The sequence below is a fragment of the Zosterops lateralis genome (assembly GCF_965231275.1).
Source record: "Zosterops lateralis genome assembly, chromosome: 1".
NCBI classification, from domain to species: domain Eukaryota; kingdom Metazoa; phylum Chordata; class Aves; order Passeriformes; family Zosteropidae; genus Zosterops; species Zosterops lateralis.
This window is the reverse complement of record NC_139762.1, coordinates 33354020-33374138: the sequence shown is the minus strand read 5'-3', so window position 1 is coordinate 33374138 and position 20119 is coordinate 33354020. Positions and strand designations below refer to the sequence as shown.

The following is a 20119-nucleotide window of genomic DNA, read 5'->3' as shown; positions in this document are numbered from 1 at the left end:
GATGTTAATGAGCACAGGTTAGTAGTCTTTCTATGCTTGGTTTGCTATGGAGAAAGTTGTCAAGGGTTGAGAAATTATGACTTCTGAGCATTTGTATTTAATGGGGATGAAACATATTTCCCCCCACCTCTTCCCCTGGAAACGTGGCATTTACAGGGACACTAAAATAAAGAGAATTACCATTCAGAATGTTTTTTGCACTCTCACCAAGTATGATTGTCAAACAATGATATTAAGGTTTAAAAGACATAGTAATGGATGATGCCAGACTGCTTCTGGTGGTGTCCAGCAACAGGATGAGGAGCAGTGGCCATAAACTAAACCCAAGAAGTTTCACCTAAACGTGAGGAAGAACTTCATTGCATTCAGAGTGGCAGAGCACTGGAAAAGGCTGCACAGGGAGGTCACGGAGTCTCCCCCTTTGGAGATATTCCAAGCCCACCTGGACACACTCCTGTGTAATTTGCTGTGGGTGCTCCTGCCTTGCCTGGGGATCTGGGCTAGATGATTTCCAGAGGTCCCTTCCAACCTAACAAATCTGGTATTATGGAATTCTGTGTGAATTATAAAGACCCGTAGTGATAAAAGCTTTATTGTTAAAGAAAATTTGGCTATGCTGCTGGAGGTGATTGTTTGTACTAATAAACCACAGATGGCTCTTGCAAAGTTTCATTTCATTCCTCTACAATTCCCTCAGGGACTGGTGTTTCTTAGCCTTGGTTTCAGCTTAAAAAACTTTTGGTAAGAAAAAAGTACCACATGTGATGAGCCTTAATTGTGTGCTATAAAAGATATTCAAGAAAAAAAGGGGGGGAGGGGAACATGACAAATGGTTTGAGATAACAGCTCAACTTTTAAAGTAATTCTTAACAAATTTGCTACCCAACTGATGTTTCTATTTCTCTTGAAGACATGATTGAAAAGATGTTCTTTCTATGAAGACAATGTACATTTATGTTTGATGTCATTCTTGATGTTATTTCTCCAAAGGGAGTGCCTGAAACCTGTCTTGTAACATTTGCTGACATTCACAAATCTGTTGTTTGTCAGCTGTTCTTGCCTTTGAAGGACATGAAGTTCATTTGTATCCTGATCTGTTCTGGAATTGTGTCATCTGGGTGTTAAGAAAGTCTCCTTGCTTCTCAGGTTTGTGGTGCCATTGCTCTGAGTACACTTGAAGGGAGACTGCAAAATCAGCTTGATAACCTATGGTAGAGCCAGGTGTGAACTGAGGGTAAGGCAAATCCTGTGTTTTATGGAGGTAGACACTCTTTTGATCAATAATTGGGTAACTCATCAAGTTGCTTATCTCACGGCTTCTCGTTCTGACACAAAGCAGTGAACTTTTTAAAATCATTACATGGTTTATTTGTCAGTGCAGCAGTTAAATTCCATTGTATAAAAGTAAAGATGTATGAAATAGAAGTTACAGCTGAAAAGGCAAAATTGTAATATAAAAATGTAGTATTCTGACATGACACTTAAAGGGAGATAGTGCAAGATATTCCTAATACTTAGGTTAAAGTAGAAAAAAGTTCGTAATGTATGCCTGAAAGTTGTTTTCTGTGTAAAAGCTTAAGATGTTTCTGAGCATCTAAGATTCAGCATTTTGCAGAAACAAGATGTTTTCTGCATGTAGCCCAGGTGGTAGCCTGCATCTTCACTGATCCTAAGCTGTGACAGATTTTATATTTTCATGCTTCATTACAGGTCATCTTAAGCTTTCCACTAAACCCCTGTCCTGCCTCAAGCTAGAGCAACAAATACAAATTACAGTCCTGACTGACTGATAAAGGAGGACATAACACTTAGATGGTAATTTTTGCAGAAAATATTTTTCCTGTTTAAGTCAGAAAATAATTTGAGATGCTAGTTCTTAGACAATAGGATGTTACATATAAGGAAGACAGAACAATAGCAAACTCACTGCTTTTAGTAATATAACTGAAATAGCCACAAAAGAATTAAAATAATGGGAGAACCTTGAAACAGAAGAAGAAAAGAGGCTGTTGAATTTTAGAGCTAAAGAACTAATCTCACAGGTAGGTTGGAATCTGTTGGGGTTTTTTTAATATCCTTAAGTCATTGAGTCTCTGCACACTGGGAAGGGGCAGTGAAGACTAGATTCAGATTACAAATTATAAGCATTTGGAAAATCTGCTAAAATAGTAGGAAAGTGTGTTTATATATTGGAACAGAAACAGGAACAGAAAACAGTATGTATCAGACATTTCAAGACATGGTAAATAAGCTAATTATATTGAAATATGGATCTTCAAAGAATTCAGTGTTTAGAAATGGATTGTGTAAGGTCATTTTCCCACCCTCCATTTTGGCTATAGCCTTTACTAATAACAGCAGGAGTTATATGAAACATGAACTATAAAGAATTTTTGGTCTGTTTGCTCATCTCTGTGAACCTTTTTAGCAATCTCTTCCCTTTCTGCAAATAAGATGCTCTCCTTTTCTCATCATCCAGTGAGCCAGCCTTCAGCAGTTTGTGCTGGTCTCACACTGTGAAATGCCATGATGCTGAGTGATGAGCATGTGTGGCCACCAGGCCAAATCACTTGTGGAAGGCCTCAGAATGAGTTCTTTTAACAGAATTGCAGCTAGAGTGAACTAGTGAAGGCACATTGATTTTGCATAAGTTTACATTTTCTAAGGTGTATCATGTAAAAGCAGAAACTGGAGTAGAGTGTTTTATTTATCTTGGGGTTTTCATTTATTTCATTTAGTGGTCAGAGGGATGGAGGAGCAAGCAGAAATTAATGTCTCTTTACAGCAGGAAAGAGAGAAATGAAAAGAGAAGAAGAAAAGGCAGTTGAATGCTACCTCTTCCTGCTAAATCCCTTGTTCTGCTGACCTTTCATTGGACATGGATCTTATCTGCCCCCTTGGGAGCAGTGGTGCCAGTCCAGTATCTCAAGACCAATGGAAGCAAAGGGGGCTAAGGCAGCATCAGCAGCTGCAACTCAGAATTTTATATGGGACTCAAAATTTGAACAGGGAGAGCCAAGCTGATGGGCCTCATCTTGTTGCTTGGGTGTCTGGTCTAGTTTATAGAGAGACTCATGCACTGGTAGCCATGTCCAGTGGGAGGCTAAGTGTGTCCAGCCCTGTTTTTTGGCCCTGAGGCCAACTGGCATTTAATGTGCTGCACCCATGCTATTGAACCCTGAAAAACAGGGTGGCTGCTGCCAAACTCACAGTGGGGGGCTGATGCCTCTGGTGGTTCCCAGAATCTAGGGTTTGCTTGGTGGGGAGCTGGCCTGCCTGGGGCAAGTCTGTGCTAGGACCTCCTGAGCAGTGTAACAGTGGCAGCAGTTCAGTGCCAATGCCTGGGAATAGGCCATGGCACGTTTCATTCCACAGACATAACACGTGCCTGCCCCCCGTGTCTCTCTTTACAGCAAAGACATGAATCCTTCTAAGGCAGTAAGTAGCAATAAAAACTAAGTGTTTACAAGTTGGTTGGTTGTTGGGGGGGGTTGTCTTTTTTAAAAAAATTAACCGTTTTCCCCCCGTTTCCAGATTATGGATGTGATTAATTTTACAGGATGTGATTAGTTTTGCAAGTTGTTAACCTAGATATAAGAAAAGCCAGATAAGGGTGGGGGGTGGGAGATATTAGTAATTCAGAAGTGTGTATCCTACATCACAAGCAAGAACAGCAAGTGCTTAAAACTACCTCCTTGTTTTTCTACAAAGGACTATTTTAATGTTGCTAATTGCACCAAGCCCCAAAAGTTACCATCCCATCTATATCTGCTTTCACCTTATTCCCTGGGGTTTTTTATAACAGCAAGAAAGCCCCATTAATGTACAGTTCAGATACAAGCCCTGTACTTAATGTGATAGTCAGTGTTACACTAAAAATTTATACAATGCCTGGTTTACTCTTCAGCAGAGGATTTCTCTCAGTGCTATTAGGGAAGAAAATGGCTTTGAAAGTGCTGAAGTAAGCAGTAAATCCCTCCTGCTTCTCTGTTTGTTCTGCACTCCTCTCAATAGGCTTGTATTGCTTGTATCTCCTGCAAGGAATGTGCACAGTTAGTTGCTGAAAGACTTTTAAAGGAGGGTCCACATTTAGCATGTGACCAGTGTGTAAAAGCACTGATCATGTGCTCATCATGCATTCTCTCTGCTCCTTCCCTGTTCAATCCCATCTAATGTCTGGCAGCATTATAGGTATAGGTCAGTAGTGGTGGCAGGTTAGGGAGAAGGAGTGCTGGAGTACTGCTGCTCCATGGAAGTGTGTGTTTCTCACCACTCACTGGGAAGGGTGAGCATGCATTTGACTCAGGAGTCTTTGTGCAGTCTCAAAGTCTCATGAGAAACTTCCAAACTAATAATGCAGCAACATGTGCTTCTGTTAAAAAAAAATCAAAACCTTAAAAACTACTGGCCTGCGTGTAGTTTTTTCCAAAAACTTTTCCCCAAAGAATTTATTAATCAGTTATTTAATGAAGAATTTGTTTGGTTTCACTGCATATATAAATCACATAATGCAGTTTGAGTTTGCTTTCTGCTTACATGAAGTGCCCAGGCCTGCTAGTATTACTGTTTGTTCTTATGGGCACAGAATGTAATTTTTTTCTGAAAGTCCTTAACATCTGCGTGTTTTCCAATAGTTTTGTGGCCTAAACCAGTAATCTAATTTTCTTGAATATTTGACAGAATATTTGTGAGCTGCAATAGTAAAGAAAAAAAAATGTAGCTAAAGCAAATTTAAATTGTTCAGTTTGTTAATTTAAATAATATTTTGACAGTTATTTGAACTGTTTTTAATCATAGAAACTAGCAACTTACTTGTAAAGGACAAATGCCCCAATGGTACCAAACACCGCCAACAAGCCAAGGAAGATAAAGACACCTTCTGTTGTTCCAGATGATGCTCCTATAGTTCAGAAAGTAGATTGATTAAAAGTTAGCCTCTATTTTACAGTGACACAGACTTCCCAAAGGAAATGTAATTTTTACTTATTACTGTATGAATTGAAGCCCAGTTAGTAATTCTATTATACTAAGCATTGGAGGTCAGTGACAGGCAGGAGATGGTGCTTTCACATCCCAATCCATGTAATTCTTCATTCCTCCAGAGTGTGAGTTGTGCTTTGCCAGTTTTCTCGCATGAGCCCTGCTCCTCAGACACATGGCTACCCTTCCAGCATGGAGGGGAATGAAGGGTCCTGTTGGCACCCCGCAAGGTGAAGCTCATTCGATCCTTGCCATTTGTTATGCTGGGGAAATGTTAACACTGACTATAGGATAACTGTTTGACAAAATTAGATGAGCTCATTCAGAAGGTGACTTAAAGCAGCAACCTCTCTTAGATCCTAATTCTGCTTTGATTATAGCAGAAGCCCCGAAGTACAACTCAGCTTTGCCCTCTGGAGGAAACCTAGACAGACCAGCGTTATTGGGCTAAAGCTAGTCTCTGTGAATACAGTTGAGAAAAACCCTTCTGCATGCTTAGTTTCATCTTTAGGAGCCAGAATGCACTTACAGATCAGGCATTGTGCCTTATTCATAATAAACTGATTTCAGTACAGATGAATTTACACCTAGATTAAATAAAATCAAGAAATACTATGGAAAATAACTGCAAAGGATCAGTTCCTTGGCTAATAGTAATTAGAGAGTTCAGAAGAGTCACTAGGACACTATAATAGAGAGTCAGGAGGGCAATGAAGTGGGAGCAGAGAGGCAGCACGATCTTTCAGACTTCTGACTGAGGCTGAGTTTAATAGCTGGTTTTGTCAAAAACTACTTTGATAGCTATGAGATAGACACAGTGATACTTATCCAACCAAAGGTAAAGCTCCTCTTCGGAAACAATTGCCCTGGGCAGACTCTGTAGTCACTGGATGTTACACAGATCATTCCAGAACATCTTATCTTCATGTAGAAATAGAAACCATGTCAAGGCTCATGGGCAGTTAAGAGGGCCCAGGGCAGCCAGCTGTGCTGTAGACTTTGATTCTGTCTCAAGTGAGCTGAATTCCCCTCTGTTTCTGCTGTCTCTCCATGTGTGGAGGGGGCTTAAGAACTGTTCATATTCTGTGATACTGAATAGTTTGTATAATTTCTGTACTCATTGGATTGTAAACAGAAGTCAAACCAAGGTCTAACAGCTAAAATTCCCCCAGGGAAAAAAATCATAATTTTATCTTTGCATGGACTCTTAGACAAGCTGGGGCAGTCTCAGCTGAGGCTTCCAGGCATAATAATAACCCCCTAATGTATTCCTATGCTCTTTTCCTCTGCAGGGAAATGACCACAGGGAGAAGCTTTTCACCAACGACCCATGTCTGCTCTTTGTTGGACTCACCTCCATTTACAGAAATCAAGGCACTGGCAAGGGCTTGACTTGTGTCATCACCCAGGGTGATGTTTATACAGTATGTCCCAGGTTCCTCAAAAGCTCTCCTGATGGTGAGTAAACACTCATCCGTGACGGCGATGGGGTCACACACCATGCTCTTGGACACCTGGCATGTGGGGTCAGAAACTACCGTGCAGACATCTGTGGGGAGACTGGCATGGGAAGAGACAGTACATTGCATCTGTGGAGCCCTGCCAGCCCAGTTAGCCCAGTTCATAGACACATTGCACTGGTGCACCAGTTTTATGCTGGTGCCTGTTGAAATCAGTGGCACTATAGTGATTCAAGTGTGTTTTACTAATACTATATGCATTTTTTGCCTATCTATACACGTATATATGTGCATGTGGATTCTATATAGAATCCATGTATACAATCTGTATAATTATCTGCTTGTTTTGCTTATCATTTAACATTTTATGATGAACACAGGATTACCTGCTTCAAATCAACTTAAAAAGTTCATTACCTTTAATACACATCTTTAAGAAAGGAATGCAGATTCTTTTAAGTAGTATCATGTGCTGGAAAAGGAAACACTCCCTTAAGAGAGGTTAATTGTATTCCAGTTGTATTACCACGGTGTTTCTTGTATTTCTTAGCCCTCTCAACTCTAGCCTTCTAAGACATAGGAATACTAGTCCAATGTTTTTGCATCCAAGAAGTTGCTTGGATTCACCCATTTATTCCAAGTGTCAAAAACTCATGGCCAAAAAAGAAAGGATTTCCTTACAATTTCAGTAAACTGCTTCCCATTTTACTGTAAGTGCTGAAATCCTGTTTTGGCCAGGAGACTATAAATTGTTTCTTCCCACAATCAGTTCCTCATTTTTACTGAGACTGGATATTTGCTCTGAATCCTAAGTCCCTGGCAGTAGCCTCTGTTGGCATAGTTTAAAAATGAGACTTGCATTATCTTTAGTTCCCATCAAGAAATAGAAACATTGCAGTTCCCAAATTTTGTTCATGCAAAACATCTGCATCTAAGTGCATAGAGTATTCCAGCACCAAATTAGTTTTAAACAGGGAAGATTGACAGCTTCATTCACACACTTACCTCCCTTGGCAGGTAACAACAAAGTCAACCAGTGAATTTTCAGCTTGACTTTCTGTCATCTGGATGCTTGTCATCTGAATAATATTTACCTCAAGGATTCCCTCTGGGAGAGGAAACACATATCAACTGTAGGATACATGACAAACTTTGAAGTCTATGTGTACTGAACCTCAAGTGTTTGGCTGATGCTCAGTTCAGCTCTTGTTTTCTATAACTTCCTCCCTCCCTTAGTACTCCTCTTGAAGGCTTTGAAAGCTGAGAAATTTTCCAGTGAGGCTGCTCCTTTCTGGTCTGCTTTTTTTCCCCCCATTATTGTTATTTACTTCCTTATTTTGCTAAATCACTTACCACTACATGAGATTTCTGTGCATTCAAAGGTCAGTTCAACCTTATATAAACCTCCTCCCCAACCCCTGTGCTCCTGCTGTGGCATGTTCAGAAGCTGATGATATAGGAAGGAATGACAAAATGCACATCCCCACCAGCACATGGGGTCAGCCATCAGCAGGCATCCAGACCAAGGTCAGCCTCACGTGTCTGAAAGCAAGGGGCCGCAACCTCTGCAACTAGCCCCTGGCAGAGTGCAGGCAGAAACCAAAGTCAGCCAGTTATGTGTCTGTACATTCATCTTAAAACTCTCAGCTATGTCCATGAGAAGGATCTTTTTGTAGATCTCATGTAATTGGTAAAAATGTGTCTAAATAAACATTATTTCTACCATACATTGTTGTTCATTGTTAATAGCATTCCTCTGTTCAGGTGTTGACCCACATCCTTACCTACAACATCAATACTACTTCCATAGTATCCATTTCTGTAAATATGGCAACCTCCATCAGGATTATCCTCCACTGACTCAACAGTGGGAGAAGAGTCAGGATCAGAAGATAGTCCAGTTGTAACTGTTTGAGGGAGAAGAAACAGATATGCAACTTTAGAACAAGCTGTGCTTAGGGATATTCCTGAACATAGCCACATGTTCCAGCTGCCTTCATTCCATGGGCTGTCAGTGGCTTTGGATTGCAGCTGTGCAGTCATGTCTGCATCTGTGTTATGAGCTCACGGCAATAATACTTAAAGAAAACACATGGTGCCCAGCTTTAGAACCCTGGAGTGGCCTGGGGAGTCTCATTCCAAAAGCCTCCTGGCCGGTCACCCATCTCTGGGAAATAAAAGGGAGACTACAAGGTATATTACAATTAAATACTTCTTTAAAATCCCCAAATCAATTATATAAGAAATCCAAAGGCCAATAAAACATTTAAAATGCTTTTTTAAAAGCTGGTATTTTCCCACTGCTCTACATTACAGCTAGTGGAAAAATGAAGAGGGGAAGTGGTGAAAATTATATCTTTCCTTTCATTTTTCATTCTCACTCCATATTTTGGTAAGAGCACATTTTAAAAATATGAAATTTGAAAAATATAGCCACATTTACAATTTCACAGTAGTAGTACTATAGCTGAAACTGCAGGCCTTCTGCAAACCTTAAAACCCTCTGAGATGATAAACCAATGCTGAACATAATAAAAGTTATTCTGAAATATGTTAGTCAATAAATTTAAAGTGGAAAAGTTGTTCTGGGTTAATGCCATGTGGGAATCCCATATTTTTGAATATGACTAGGTTTTTCTAGTTAAATCCAATCTCATTTAATTTTGGATGGAATTTAATGCAATCCAGAAAGGAACTTGCTATAAGAGTGTTCTGAAATTCCTTTTTCTCACTTGAAATTTACATCTTACCTCAAAGGATGACCATGAGTAGACAAGGCTAAAATCTCCTGACCAGGTGTGGCAGAGATAATACAAACTTATATTTATGTTCAGCTGATGGCCTTTGTATGCTGTAAGTGTGGTGGTAGAACTGGATGCATAAGGAGTTAAATGTGAGAGTGATCCCTAGCACAGAATCCTAGAAGAGTTTATGTTTATTGATTCTGTCTCTAAGCCAGTTTTATAGAGGGTTTCCAGAGGCTTGCAGCTCTTTCATGATGACAGTAAAACTACTACTAAAGATATTCACTTAAAACATCAGAATATAGAGTTTAACACAGCTCCTAATGCCAGTGCTGTTTGATAAATGCTTACCTGCTGAGGTGGGTGGTGGTGCAGTGGGTGTTACTGGCCTACAAGGTACAGGTATAATGGCTTGGACAGTTAAATTCAGAGTGAAGTTTCCTTGCAGAGTGTAGGTGTGAGATGTACTAGAACCGCTGGCTACAAATAAGCCACTTCCATCTCCAAAGTTCCACTTGTAGGAGATGGCAGAATTATTCAGATAGTAGCTGGGATCATGGATCTTCACATCAAATGTAATTGGTGAGTCTTTGATAAAAATGGAGTCTGAGATGTTGCGGTCATGTTTTTGGGACATACTCACAAATACTGGAATTTTGTCTGGAGAGGGAAAAAAAGAGGTAATTAAATAAAGCAGAGATACCTGGCTGCAAACAACAAACTGTTCCAAAGCCCCTGAACAGCAACAGCCAGAACATGAGGTGTAAACATGGTATCTTTAACAAAGGTTTGTACTTTAATTCAATTTATGACCTGAGGAGTGAATGTCAGTAGGAAACAGCCAGAAAAATATAGGAACAAATGGGGAATCACAGACATCTGTGGAAGATTGCATTATCTCTTGTAAATCACATTACCTCTCGTAAATCGTTTTCCATTACAAAGTAGAGGGGTCACTACTGAGCTACACAAAAAGGTTACTTAAGCTACTCAAGGCAATTTACCAGAGATTCCACTTTCATGCTAAAAACCTTTCTCAGGACGATGTCTTCTTTTCATGCCAGATGATGCTTGTGCTGAATGTTTTTAACAGCTGAGTCCCAAATACCCCCAGCATTTCATTGGAGTACATTCCAGCACACTCACCTGTTACAAAGTAGACGGTTTTTGCTCTCGCAATCGGAATGAATCCTGAGTGACCTCTCCTGTAAATGGACACTGCCATCCCGTGTTCCCCAAGAGTGATATTTGTTGTGTTGACTGAAAACCTGGCTGAAGATCGTCCTGTTGTTTGGTAATACTGACCTGAAACAGAACATGAACTTAACATTTTCCCCCTCAGCCTCGCTACAAGTTGGTTTATGAGAGGCAAACTCCCTGAGAATCTTAGATTGTCAAAATCAAAATGAATAGTTTAGAAATGTCTTCCAATAATCTGACAGGTGTTTTCGAAGGACCGCATACTTTTACAATGTGTTTACTCACATAAATTCTGGTTTTCCAAAATTTTCAAAAAGATGTCCCAAATTTCACTAATCCAAGAAAAAATTCCCAAGACATCTACATCTTTCCAAAGCAGTTACATCACGTTAAGTCATTAGCATTATGTAGTGAATGATGTGAGGCATTTTAAGTGATCTTGTGTTTGCTTTCAGTGTAGCCAGAAGATACAGTGCCTCTTACTTCATACTCTAGAACCATTTTATCTATTTGATTATTTGTCTTTTTAACAGCTGACTGAGCCAGGTAAATAGAATCACCTCTGCATAAAATTTGTAATATTATTACTCATACTGATACTGACAATAATACTGATTTAGCCAGGTGGACTGAAGGCACTAAGATTTCGTATATAGCCAATGGCAGGAATAGCCCAACCATTACATACTCAGAAGCAGGAAATAATGAAAATCAGCATCTGTGACCAGAGCAGCAGCACAGCCAGTGGCAGTTCTCACCTCCCTAGAGACAAGAAGTGCTGCACTGTTAAACTGGTGATACACAGCACTGTGTCCTCTCTTAAATCTAAAAGTCTTAAGTGGCAGTGAGCTGTCAATAAATCATCTGATTGACCTGCTCAGACTCTCTGTTTTCCTAGAAAAAGATCTTGAGTACTACTGAAAGGAAATTAATTTTCTTCAGTGGTAGTATTGTGAATACAGGTTTAAAGAGAATCTTCTGGTAATCCATGATTTCTAGACCAAACACCTGATGGCCTCTCTGGAAAAGTGGGGAATTAATTCAGTATTTCCACTCAAGAGTGTGGAATCATTTTTAAACCGCTTTTAGTAAAACATACTTGACAAATGAGTTGTGTACAAAGAGAATATAAGATTTGCATCATCACCCCAATCAAGGCATGTGTTGCAGTACTAACCAAAAGTGTGGAACACATAGACAAAGTTCCTTCTCCTCCAGCCAGGGTGATGAGGGAAAGGACGTCCGTCTGGGAATACATTATGGCTGTGGTTGCTTGTGCAGTTTTCCCAGCCACAGTTGTCAGTCCATTCAGTCCAGTTGTAGACATAGACTTGCTGATCCATAGAAGCTGGAGGATCTAAGGATAGAAACAGGACATGTTCTGGTAACTGAGAAATGTGCAGAGTCAGGAAACAGGAGGCAAGCACCACAGGTTATAGCAACAGGTGAAGTGGGTGTTTTTAGACTGATATTAGTTTCCTTCTGAAGTGCTTTGTTTGGTTTTAATGTAAACACAAAATGGTTCTGTCTTGGTGCTATTTTATTAAGAAGCTTAAGAAAAACTTTACTGTCTCATGGGCCAGACACAATTTAGAAGTGCTTGCCCAAAATCTACACAGGATGCTGTTGTTTTGCCAAGGATAATGGGGCTACCTAAATATTTGGCGGGCAGAATTTAAAATTTTATGTACAAAGAGTGGCTGTGAAAGCACTGTAAGGAAGTGACTTTGTTTGTCTTGTCAGAAAAGTTTTCGATGGCATCTTTAAATAACTTAGACATGAATTTCTGTCATTTTCTGAACAGTAAATAGGAAGTTTCCTCTCTCAAACAGCACGGCAGATATTAAGTAGACTGTGGATATAAGTGCTAACAAAATATTAGATAGTTAACTGGAATTTAGACTGACAACTTGCTGATATGCCTTGAAATGAAAATTACTTTGATCAGTAAAAAAATTTGTTGAACATTTATGCATTCAGAGGATGAAAGGTAAAACAGCATGTGTTGTTCTAGATCCAGCAGCTTAAAACACTGGCATTATGATAGGCTTTTTTTCTCCATGTAGTTGTAACTAAGATGAAAAAGGGTGATTTTCTGAGGAAAATACTGCTTGATTTTTTAAATATTTATGTATTTGTTTTTAATTCCTAAAATGTGGAAGTGTGAGATTTACTCTTTTGTGCAGATACCGTTACTGAAGTCTAAAACTCATAATTGAAAAAAAATCCTCTATTTTATAAATTGACAACTTTATAATTTTGAAAGGCAACAGTGTGACTGTGCAACATTGTGCCTGAGCTGAAAAGCAGTAACAGTCCTGTTGGGAAGTCAGATTATGTGACTGTTTTGGGAAGGCAAGTTTATAACAACTGTTAGTCTCAAATTACCTGGTCAGTGTATATACAGTGGGACAGAGCACTAAAAATACCACAGTGATCTCCTTAGGAAAGAAACTGGTGTGGCACAGGCCGGGCATGCACAGGTAAGTGTTATCAGTTATCAGTTATCAATTATCAGTTATCAGTTAAATCCAGCACAGCTGCTGTTCATTGGGTGTGTCTGTGATGCTTTCAAAGCTCAGTGACACATTCACAGCAGCACCAGGCAGATGTGAGCGTGGTACAGGGGAATTGCCATTACCTACCCCGGGTACAGTTTCTCCTGTATACTATATTGCCATCATTATCTTCTGTCTGGCACTTGGGAAGCTGGAGAGTCACAGCAAAGGTCACATTGGATCCAACCAGCGCTGGGCTGTCACTGTCCAATTTGGCTGTCACCCTTCCACCTGTAAAAAAGAAAATTGGTCTTCACTGCAGTAAAGGGTGCATCAGAGCAGAAGGTACCATCAACTGTGTACTGTTTACATTAGAAATGCTTTATTGATTACTCTGTTTTTAAGGGCTTTCCTGCTCCTAAGTCACTTGCACTCTTATCAAAACCCCAACTTCAAACAATCAGAAGGACTCAGGGTACCCCCCAGATCACTTACTGGTCTGCTGTTAATTTTCTTCCTAGAGCTAGGAATATAGTTTTCTACCTGTGACGGTCAATATATTTCAAAGGAGAAAATTTTTGTTTCTCCCCAGGGTTAGTCATTGGCCCTCAGCTCAGACCAGATGACAATAACCATGGTCTTTGCTGAAGCTGTCAATCTGAAGCCCACGTGCCCTATTGAGGTAGCAGGTGAAGCTGCCTGTCCTCCAGGGCATGTTTCACATAGTGGATTGTGCTGGAGCCCTGACCATCAATACTTCTTGATAAGTATTAATATCTGAGATGAGTCATAATGGGAAAGCATTTTATGTAATAACTCACTGTTCTGCTCCTCAGACAACGCACTGGGAATAGTATCAAACCAAATCATCTCTAATTCGCTGTTCTGTGCAGGAGTGGATATTGTCCCTATGAAAATGCACTATAGCACCTGCACTCTGCATTGTGATGGATTTTCTGGCCAGTTTTTCAAGTGTCTTTGAAATGTGTACATGCTATCACCTTTCCAGCAGTCCTTCCACCTGGGATTTCCTTCTTCCCAGAAAGGATAAAGTTTTTCATTCCATTTATTTTGATCACTAGACCAGCCTTGTAGCTTCCTGTAGGATGTGACAGGAGAAGTGCTTTCATGGCTCAACACATCTTGAAACCCTAGAGAGAAAACCAAACATCAGTGTAAATGCATACAATTTTCCCTACTACTCTATAAAAACATTACTTTTGTGCTGAACTTTAATCATGTATCAAGTAGAAAACTTTCCACCAGTAGAAAATGACAGAATTGTATCTTTGAAGCTATAAACACTTGCATCAACTATAATCAACATAAAGACAATTCCACCACTGTCAGACTGACATTTTTTTCTACTTGCAATATTGCAAACTTCCCAGACAACGACTAAAAATGTTTACAATGTTTTGACCATACCAGAGCAGTTTGCAAGAATTTACATAACCCCGCAACAGTCAAGCTCTCTGCACAGAGGTCACTTGATTTCTGACTGCTTTGCCTAGTAATAAATCTATGAGTAAAAGACTAACAGGATAAATTCATTCTGTGTTTGAGTTGTGCTCTAGTGGAAGTTGTGCCAGGAATTAGTTTTGACCCAGTGCAGCTCTTTTGGTGAGTTGGCTGGTGGTTTGGGTGGGCAGGGTGGAACCAATTATAACAGAAGCTGGTATTTCCAGAAAAGGAAATTTAGAGCTGAATAGTAAATTCAATGTGTTTATAATATAACAACAATAACATATTAGCTTCATGCCTTTTATTTAAAAATTGTTCAGATATTAAATAACTTCAATAACCTCTTTCTTCTCATATTACTACAAATGATGGGCTCAAACTTTTCCCAGGCTTCTAGGATCCCTCTTTCTGTCACAAAGGACACATAGTGGAAAGCAACATAAATATCCAAGTAACCTGTCGGAACACGTTGGCCACTGTAGGATGCCATAAAAATATGTTAATAAGAGTGCTTATGGGCATAGTTCCATGAAAGCCTGGAGGCTTTAGAGAGCTCTGCCATGTTAATCAGGTAAGGTAACTGCTGCATGTGCCATTCTGTCGCAATATTAAGGGAGTTAGGATTTTTGCTTTCCATGGCTTTATTGTAAAGGTACAGCTGATGCAGAATGCTACTGAGATTTATACCCAATTATGGATGACTTAAAGGAAAATGCAGAGACCTGTAAGAAGGGGAAGAATTGTCCTGGATGCTGTAACCTAACCGGTTGTGTTGGAATTTCTCCAAGCTTTGGAAAAGACACAGAGCAGGTGTAGCCAGTTTAAGCACAGTATTTAGAGGTGGGTGGCTCCTAATTTTACTGCAAGAAAAAATCAGAGAAACAGCTCAGAAGAAGAGGCAGCAGCTGCTTTCTCTTGGTGTTTTATTGCCCTGTGAGATTTCTGCTGGGCAGGAAGGATATCCCTTGGCCAGTCCCATGTCAACTCTGAGCTGATGCTGGTAGCTCTCTCCCCCAAGTCTTGAGGACTGAATGGTTTAAGGAAAATAACAGATTTTGCACTCAAAGACACAATCTCCCACAGTCTTTTGCCCTACAGGAACTCCCTGCAGTCTTACTTAAATCACTTGAATCAAGTGTTTCCTGCAGATTTAATATATTTTGATGTGAGCAAGCATAACATTATGACTGGTATTTACTTAATGACCTGTATCACATACTGTATTGTTTTGAGTCTTGGTCAGAAGAAGAGTTTGGTAATGTTGTCATTCAGAAACTTTGCTCAGGAAAAAAAACAAATTAGCAACAATAAAAGTACTTCACAAAGGCTTACAAGTTCAGTTACACTTTAGGTATCATTAAATTAATGTCTCATTCAAAAGTAAATGGCTACATAATTTTTGTAATTTATTTTTCCCATTCTCCTTGATTTTATCTAAAATTTATTTAATGAATAGAAATGTTTTGATTTTGTCAGATCAAAACTTTTCAATCATTGTTTTTTCCCCAAATGTTCAATTTATCAAAAATAGCTGGAGCACTTTTAATTTTATAAATGCTTTTAATTTTGAGTTTTCATTAACAATTATTGAATTTAGAATTCATTTTCTAGTCCAGTAATAGCTGTTGTCACTGCTTGTAAATCACAAGCAGCTTAGGTATTTCTTTGCCTCCCTGATGTGCTTTGTTTATTTCAGTCAAATATAAAACGTTTCACAAGCTTTCAAGACAAGACAAAGATGTTTTTTCAGATGAGGAAGGACTTCTGCACTAGTTTCTCTAACACATGGAACTGAAGATATTCAGTTGGTGAATTTAAAGGAACAAAAAGCTTTAATGTATTTCTTTTTTAACAATGAAAACCACTCAAGAACAGATGTTGGTCATAACCAAAATTAGAGCAATTCAGTTCAAAATAGATGGAGTAATGTTATGCTCCGAGGAACAGATTCCTGTAATAGTTTTGGTGAGGTGATCATAGGGGAAAAGATCTTATAGTTTGATTGACTTTCTTCTTTCTCATTCTGGCTTTCATTTTGGTGAAAAATGTAGCAAAGACAAGTTCAGTATTTCCTGTGAAAGTGTATTAGCCATGAAAAAGAGAATGAGAGCTGATGTTAGGACAGCAGAAATAGAAAGATGACCCAGCTAAAGAGGATAAAAGTGTATTAGAAGTAAAAAGGCTGATGGAATGGCACCAGACTGTAACATAAACTTTCTAAAGTTATGTATAGAAACATAATAAAGGAGGACAAAAAAGAATGTGAGGAACAACTTGCAAAAACATAAAAACGACAATTTTTTTCCCCCCAAATATAAACTAAGTTGGAAAGCTTGTCAGGAGGTATAGGGCCAAAAGATTATGTAGATGCAAAAGAAGCATTCAGCAAAGGTAAAGGGGTAGAACAAAACTCAAATAGGTCAATTGGTTTGTATTTTCATTCACAAAGGAAGAACATAGGGGGTTTCTGTTAGAGATTTTTTTTTTGCATTGACATAGAATATTTCTCAAAATGAAGTGTTGGCACAAAAAAACCCAATTATAGAACAAATCAACAAAATGACAAAGTTGTCTAGATAGGATGGCCCAAGTATGGAAGTTATTCAAGAGTGAAATAAATGAGCTATTAACCATAGCATGTAACATCTTGCTTAACACTGCTTCAGTGACTGAGAAACAAAAATTGGCAAATGTGATGACAGTTTTTAAAAACACATCCAGGGAAGATTTAGAGGATTAAAAAAACCCTTTGGGGCTCAAGTTGGAGAAGCTGGTAGGAACAGCAGTGAAGAACAGAGTAAGTAGGTACAGTATATTAATGTGATTTGCCATAAAAGGAGTGCATTGCTCACAAACATATTCTGAGTTTTGCGAGGGAGACAGAGAGCATGGGAACAAGGCTGACCTGTTTGTTACAGTCTGCTTGAGTTCCAGACAGCACTTGATGAGGTCCCTTGCTAAAGGAACATAAAGCAATTAAGTTACCGTGGGATAAGAATGATTTCACATGAATAAATGATTGGTTAGGATATTAAAAAAGTTATGAATAAGTGCCCAGTTTTCTCCATTGTTAGAATAATTTAAAAACCAGGTAAACAGCAAAGCCTTTTAATCTGCTGAAGACTGTGCATTAAAGTAGTAGAGGCAAAGACTGTATGAAACTCGATGACTCAAGAATAAAACTGTATGAAATTCAACAGAGTTAAATGTAACCTCACTTTGAGAAAGTGGGGCTCTAAACTAGCTCTAAACTCAGAAACCGGACCTTGCAGCTTTATAGTTTTGAATGCAGTACTCATTGGTAGTTGAAAACCTAGGAAAAGGCTGGATAGAGAACAAAGATGGGAACATCATTACAGCATTTTATAATGCCATGTCTTGAGTACTGTATGCTCTGTTCTCTGCAGCTCAATCACTATAAAAGAACTGAAAAAACACAGAGAGAGGTGGCGAGGACGCTACAATGGGATAGAATTGTTTCCATATGAGGAACAGCTAAATAGACCGTGTCTTGAAGCCTGGAGAAGAGGTGACAGAGGAGAATATAAAAACAGAATCATGAACAGCATGGAGGAAGAAGCTGGATGTACAAAAGTTAAGGGGAATCAAATGAAACCAGCAGGTTACAGCTTCTAAGTACATGAAAGGTACGTCACAAAAAGTACAATTAAGGTGTGAAATTTTTTTGTGTCCCCAAAATTTACACGTGTTGCAATGAAAACCCAAATGCATGAACAGATAGAAGAAGTCTAGTAAAAACTGTAAAATATAATGACTCTGCATCTGACAGAGGCAATTCTATAAATGCCATAAATCATCAAAAGCTGGGAAAGTGTCCTGACCTGCCCAGTTATACATCCAGTACTATTCTCCATTGGAGGCAGGTACAAGGCTAGATGAATGTCCAGACAGACTTCAGCTTTTAAGGTTTTCAGTTTCCATACTGTACATTCTGGAATTTGAGCTTAAAATCCCATTTCTACATTCCCAGCCCTGAGCTCAGGGAGTCATCCTAAGACTTGAGTCAAATTGGGAGCCCGGAAAGAAGCAGATCAACCCACTCACTCCCTGCCTGCTGTGGCTTGCAGATCTAATTCCTTGACTGGGCTCCTTGAGGTTAGGGATCCACAGGTCCAAGCATCCCAGTGGGGAGCACAGTTTCTGACCTGGCCTCTCTCAGCTACAGCTGAGCCAAGCCAACTGTGCAAAGTCCATTCTGCATCTGCCGTTTTAGCCATGCCTGAACTGGGGAAGTATTGCTAAGAATTTGCTGCCAAGAGCCAAGGTTTAGCTCCAGCCAGCTCCACGTACCTGTGGAGCAGAGGGAACAGATTACTGAGCAGTTCTCAGCACACTTCTCCAGCTCAGGCAGCTTTTCCACCCAGAGCCAGGCCACCCTGGGGTGGCACCGGCTGTCGCCTACCGGCGCGCAGGGCACAGCTCCAGCAGCCACCGCAGGTGCTCCGAGCACCTTTTCCTGCGCCGGCCGGGCCAAGGGACGCACCGAGGCAGGAGGCAAGAGGCAGGAGGCAGGGGGCAGGGGGCAGGATGCAGAGGCAGGGGGCAGGATGCAGAGGCAGGGGGCAGGGGGCAGGATGCAGGGGCAGGGGGCAGGATGCAGAGGCAGGGGGCAGGGGGCAGGATGCAGGGGCAGGGGGCAGGGATGGGGGCGAGGGCAGCACTCACGTGTGGCGGCAGCGCAGAGCACGGCCTGGGCCAGCAGCAGCAGGGCCAGGGGAGGGCGAACGCCGCTCATGGTTCCGGGGAGCCGGGCCGGGGCAGCACCTGCCGGGGAGCAGCGGGGCCGGAGCCTGAGCACCGAAACTCCTCCGGTGCCCACCGCGGGGTGAGAATGAAGCTTCTCCGCCGCTCTGCTCTCCGATTAAATGAAGGGCCCCGGGACTCATCATGTGATGGAATTAAGCAGAGATGCATGATTTTGTCTTCAGCTTCTTTCAGCTCATGTGCTTATGACTCACTCTCTTTGCTTTCAGCATTGCCTGGGATTTCTGAGAGACCTGTTTGGAGCCACACCATTCACCCCAGAGGCATTTTTATACTAGTTTTGCGCTGTGATCAATTTTTGTACTTAATTTGTTTTTAAATTAGGAATACTTATTTCCAGAAATCCAAATTAACTCTTGCCCCAGCCTGATTTGCAAGTGTTACTGCAACAGCTCACTGCATTTGATGAACCCATCACTACGTAACCACATGGCTCGCCCCATATGCTGGGCAACAACTCTTGAACTAAGTGGAAAATGGCCAATTCAAACACGTCTCTTGGCTTGGCTCCTGATCAGAGTTGATTGTTAAGGAAAATGTTATTTAAACATTTAGTGGGTACATGCCTATCCAATCCAACCATGGCTAGAGGTGCCATCACAGCCCCTGTGTGGTGATGGCCACTCAGTATCTCGTTCCCAAGTTGCCATGACCCACACACAGACAATTGATTGTATAAACTTTGTGGATTGTAGCAATAAACAAAAAACAGACTTTGCTGCCCAGTCTAAAAATGGCTCCAGTGGCTCCAGAGGAGCAGTGTGGATTGGAAAACACTGCATCCAGTGGTTCAAAGTGCTTCCCCAGCCCAGGTGTTCCTCTACAGGCAGTGCAGCAGCTGATTTTCACTGAGGCCCTGGAGGCTTCAGTGAAGTGTCTTGCTGTTGTTTGCAGCAAAGAACAGGCTTTGGTAAGATAGCAAGGCATAGAGCCAAGTACAGTCCTCAAGAAAGAATTGAGTAGTAGTTTCGGTGGTCCCAAAGAACAG

At 40.5% G+C, this 20119-nt stretch overlaps 1 protein-coding gene across 2 annotated transcripts; it reads right to left on the bottom strand.

Annotated features, from left to right (window-relative positions):
• Positions 1-991: 991 nt before the first annotated feature.
• Positions 992-19270, bottom strand: GPNMB (glycoprotein nmb). Of its 2 annotated transcripts, none has more exons than XM_083872952.1 (11): positions 19033-19270; positions 13884-14033; positions 13030-13173; positions 11562-11741; positions 10331-10489; positions 9536-9844; positions 8225-8347; positions 7446-7548; positions 6335-6540; positions 4813-4900; positions 992-1206 (listed from the first exon to the last, which is right to left on the bottom strand). In XM_083872952.1, the coding sequence occupies exons 1-11, from the start codon at positions 19100-19102 to the stop codon at positions 1194-1196; spliced, it is 1545 nt and encodes a 514-aa protein (XP_083729078.1). In that variant the 5' UTR covers positions 19103-19270; the 3' UTR covers positions 992-1193. The 2 variants fall into 2 exon arrangements, with proteins under 2 accessions (XP_083729078.1, XP_083729077.1); XM_083872951.1 differs by lacking the exon at positions 992-1206 and adding an exon at positions 1274-4034.
• Between the last annotated feature and the right edge of the window lie 849 nt (positions 19271-20119).

What these genes read in the sequence shown, in the direction of transcription:
- GPNMB (XM_083872951.1), bottom strand. Translation starts at nt 19,102, where the DNA reads ATGAGCGGCGTTCGCCCTCCCCTGGCCCTGCTGCTGCTGGCCCAGGCC. An exon ending in CTATGTGTTCCACACTTTTG is followed by an intron (nt 10,490 to 11,561) that starts GTTAGTACTGCA and finishes GTTCTGTTTCAG; the next exon opens with GTCAGTATTACCAAACAACA. An exon ending in ACCACCACCCACCTCAGCAG is followed by an intron (nt 8,348 to 9,535) that starts GTAAGCATTTAT and finishes TCCCTCAAACAG; the next exon opens with TTACAACTGGACTATCTTCT.